Genomic DNA, 4,215 nt, shown 5'->3' with positions numbered 1-4,215 from the left:
AGGCTTTCTTTTAAAATAAAAATTCACAACTAACTGTGCAAAGCCAAAGCTTGATTTATGTATAAACTCAATACGATTGTGAGAGGTTTGTTGCTGTCGTTGCATGCCTTGAAGTCGCTTCTGGCTTCGGTCAACCCTACGGCAACCCTACCGTAGGGTTTTCTTGGCAAGTTTCTTCAGAAGGGGTTTGTCGTTGCTATCCTGAGGCTGAGAGAGTGTGACTTGTCACCCAATGGGTTTCCATGGTCAAGCCAAAATTTGAACTCTGGTCTCCCAGTGTCCTAGTCCAACACCGAAACCATTACACCACGTTGGCCCAGTGGTCAAGATCTCCAAACTGCCCAGTGGTCAAGACTCCACCATTCTCTAAGGCAATGTCTTCCACTGTTAAGCAGCTCTTACTGTCAGGAAGTTCCTCCTAATGTTGAGCTGGAACCTCTTTTCTTGGAGCTTGCACCCATTGTTCCGGGTCCTGTTCTCTGGAGCAGCAGAAAACAAGCTTGCTCCCTCCTCAATATGACATTCCTTCAAATATTTATACAGGGTTATCATATCACATCTTAACCGTCTCTTCTCCAGGCTAAACATCCCCAGCTCTCTAAGCCGCTCCTCATAGGGCTTGGTAGTTTCCAGACTTTTCACCATTTCAGTCACTCTTCTCTGGGCACACAATATCTCTCTTGAATTGTAGTGCCCAGAAGTGGACACAATATTCCAGGCGAGGTCTGAGCAAAGCGGAATACAATAATACTATTACTTCCCACAGTCTCAACACTACTATTGGTGCAACCTAGGATCATGTTGGCTCTTTAAGCTGCTGCACCACACTGCTGCCTCGTGTTCAGCTTGTGGTCCACTAAGACTCCCAGATCCCTTTTGCATGTACTGATGTCAAGCCAGGTGTCACCCATTTTAAATCTGTACATTTCATTTTAACTGCCCAAGTCCCCTTTTTTACTGCTCAAGTACCAAGCACCTTGCATTTATCCCTGCATAAATTCATTGATGAGCACCTGCCAGTTTAGAAGGAATTAGGGTTGCATCCGCACTGCAGAAATAATGCAGTTTGGCATCACTTTAACTGCCATGGCTCAGTGCTACGGAAATTTGGAAACTGAAGTTGTGGCATATTTAACCTTCTCTGGGAGGGATCTCCAACACTGCAGCAAACTACAAATCCCAGAATTCCATAGAATTAAACCATCACAGTTAAAGCCGTGTCAAAGTGGGTTATTTCTGCAGTGCGGATGCAGCCTAAAAGACACCAATGTCCACAAGCACAACATGTCCAGTGAAAAAATGACCTTCATTTAGGTTAGATTAGAAATCTTGAGGGTAATATTTCAATTCCATTGTAGTAAAAATGTGTTTTTTTACGGATCCTCTCACAGTTTACACAGGGCTTTCCCAATGTTTGCCTTTGTAGTCCCTAGTTTACACAGGGATTAAAGGTAAACCCAGTAGAAAACGTGCAGGAAATGTGCTCTTTGGACCTATGGCTTGTAGGTACGCTTTGGGAAAGTTACCTTTTTGTGGACTATTACTCCCATGATGTCCTAGCATTAGATTGAATCCGAGAGAGAATGGTTACATCAGATCAAATTTCCTTAAATAAATTAATTAGTAAAATAATTAAAGTAGAAGAAAATGGCATAACCTGGGTTTTCCTTTATACAATTTGAATAGAGGTCAGAAATCAATGAAGCATTTAGAATAAAAATGTGAGAAGGCATAACTTAGCTAATTTAGTTTAATGTACAATTTAGTGTACATTAAACTAAATATACATTAGTGTAACAACTTGGTTTATTACATACATTTTTATTATATTTGTTATTAAATTATATAATTATTTATACAATTTCAAAATTATTATATAATTAACAACAACAATAATAATTTATATTATATATAAAATATAATATTATGTACATATATAATATTATATAAAATATAAGTCATGATATAATTTTTATAATTATTATATAATTTAAATAATTATGTTATATTGTAATATATTATAATTTTATATAATTTATTATGTATTACTATTACATAAATTATTATACAATTTTAATAAAACCTTTTAAATAAATTATTATATCATTTTTGCAGAAATATGTTTCAAAACAAATTATTTGCTTTGAAACATATTTGTGCAGAAATCATATAATAATTTATAAAAATGATTTATAAAATATATAATAATTTATATAATAGTAATATATATAAACTAAACAATAATAATTACTAATAACTACTAATAATAACAATGTATGGGGGATACTTCCGCCTTCGACAAAGATGGCGGAGCGGTTTACAGAGACCGGGCGGAAGTGGAGGGAGAAAGGGCGGAAGTGGCCCCGGGGGCTGCCGGGAAGTGTAGTTCCGCGGGAGGCGGGCAATGCATTGCAGCCCAGGGCCGCCATGGAGCAGGCGCTGCTGGTGCTCCTTCTCCTTTTCTCGGGGTCGGTGGCGGCGCTGGAGCCGCTGAGCGTGGGGCTGGCCATCGGGGCGGCCTCGGCCCTCACCGGCTACCTCTCCTCGCCCCGCTTCTACTGCAGCTTCGTCGAGTGCTGCCCCGCAGAAGGGGACCCCAAGCCCGGAGGGGACGGTAGGCGGCGGGGGAGAGGGACTGCAGCTCCCAGCATCCTGGGGAGAGGAATGGACTGCAGGTCCCAGCTTCCTGGAGGGCAGGAGGACTGCAGGCCCCAGAATCCTTGAGAGGGAGGAGGACTACTGGACCCAGCATCCTGGGTGGGAGAGGGACTGCAGCTCCCACAATTCTAGGGAGGAGAAGGATTGCAGCTTTCAGCATCCTGGGGGGGGAGAGGACTACTGGTCCCAGAATCCTGGGAAGGAGAGGGTTGCAGTTCCCAACATCCTGGAGGGAAGTAGGACTGCAGTTCCCAGAATCCTTGGGAGGGGGAGGACTGCACGTCCCAGAATCCTGGGAAGAGGAGAGGACTGGAGGTTCCAGCATCATGGAGGGAGGAGGACTGCAGGCCCCAGAATCCTTGGGGAGAAAGAAAGACTACTGGACCCAACATCCTGGGGAAGAGAGAGGATTGCAGCTCCCACAATTCTGGGGAGAGGACTGAACTGCAAGTCCCAGCATCCTGGAGGGGGGAGGACTGCAAGCCCCAGCATTCTGGGGGAGAGGAGGACTACAGGTCCCAGCATCCTGGATTGGAGAGAGGATTGCTGCTCCCACAATTCTGGGGAGGAGACTGCTGCAGCTCCCAGCATTCTATGCTAAAGAAGGACTGCAGTTCCCAGAATCATTGGGGGGAGGAGGATTATTGGTCCCAGAATCCTGGGGAGGAGAGAGTTGCAGCTGTCAGCATCCTGGGAGGGAGGACTGCAGCTTCTAGCATCCAAGGGTGAAGGAGGAGTACTGCAGTTCCCAGAATCCTTGCAGGGGAGAGAGGGCTGCAGCTCCCAGCATCCTGTAGGGGAAGACTGCTGGTCCCAGGATTGTGGAAGGGAGAGCTGCAGTTTCCAGCATCCTTGGGAGAGGAGGACCAGTTCTCAGAATCCTAGGGGGAGGAGGACTACAGGTTCCAGCATCCTGGAGGGGAAGATTGGAGGTCTCAGTATCTTGGGGGAGGAGGACTATAGGCCTCAGGAGGACTGCAGCTCCCAACATCCTGGGAGGTGGAAGACTACATCTCCCAGCATCCTTCAGGAGGAGGATTGCAGTTCCCAGAATTCTGGGGGAAAGAAAGGACTGCAGCTTCCAGAATTTTTTTTGGGGGGGGGGGGGGGAACTATCGCTCCCAGAATATTTGGGAGAAAAGAGATAGGATTGCAACTCCCAGAATTCTGAGGGACAAAAGTTTGGGAGAGTTTGTAGAGAGAACATTGAATCGCTTATGATTAGCACCCCACTTTTTACCCCAAACTGGGCTTCAAAGTGGCTTAGAGTCTAAAAGCACAGTACAGTTAAAACCTGCAAACATGGCAACTAATGGAGCCCTTCTCCATTTCTGCCATAGCTCTGAAGGACGCCTTGGATGAGAAGCTCTTTGGCCAGCATCTCGCCAAAGACGTCGTCCTGAAGGCCGTGTCTGGTTTCGTCAACAACCCGAACCCGAAGAAGCCCCTGGCGCTCTCCTTGCACGGCTGGGCCGGGACCGGCAAGAACTTCGTCAGCCAGATCGTGGCTGAAAACGTCCACAAGTTGGGTCTGAGGAGCAAGTTTGTCCACCTTTT

General features: G+C 45.6%; 1 protein-coding gene across 1 annotated transcript; it reads left to right on the top strand.

Moving 5' to 3' along the window:
* Positions 1–2,304: 2,304 nt before the first annotated feature.
* On the top strand, positions 2,305–4,210 carry LOC121918022 (torsin-1B-like; the record flags this gene model as incomplete). The annotated part of the gene is made up of 2 exons (XM_042444138.1): positions 2,305–2,614; positions 3,999–4,210. Coding segments are annotated over exons 1-2 (522 nt in total), but the record flags the coding sequence as incomplete, so codon positions are not given.
* Positions 4,211–4,215: the final 5 nt, after the last annotated feature.

Source organism: Sceloporus undulatus, unplaced genomic scaffold (assembly GCF_019175285.1).
Source record: "Sceloporus undulatus isolate JIND9_A2432 ecotype Alabama unplaced genomic scaffold, SceUnd_v1.1 scaffold_3112, whole genome shotgun sequence".
In the NCBI taxonomy this organism is placed as follows: domain Eukaryota; kingdom Metazoa; phylum Chordata; class Lepidosauria; order Squamata; family Phrynosomatidae; genus Sceloporus; species Sceloporus undulatus.
Note: the sequence above shows the minus strand (reverse complement) of the source record. Positions and strands in the feature narration are given on the sequence as shown.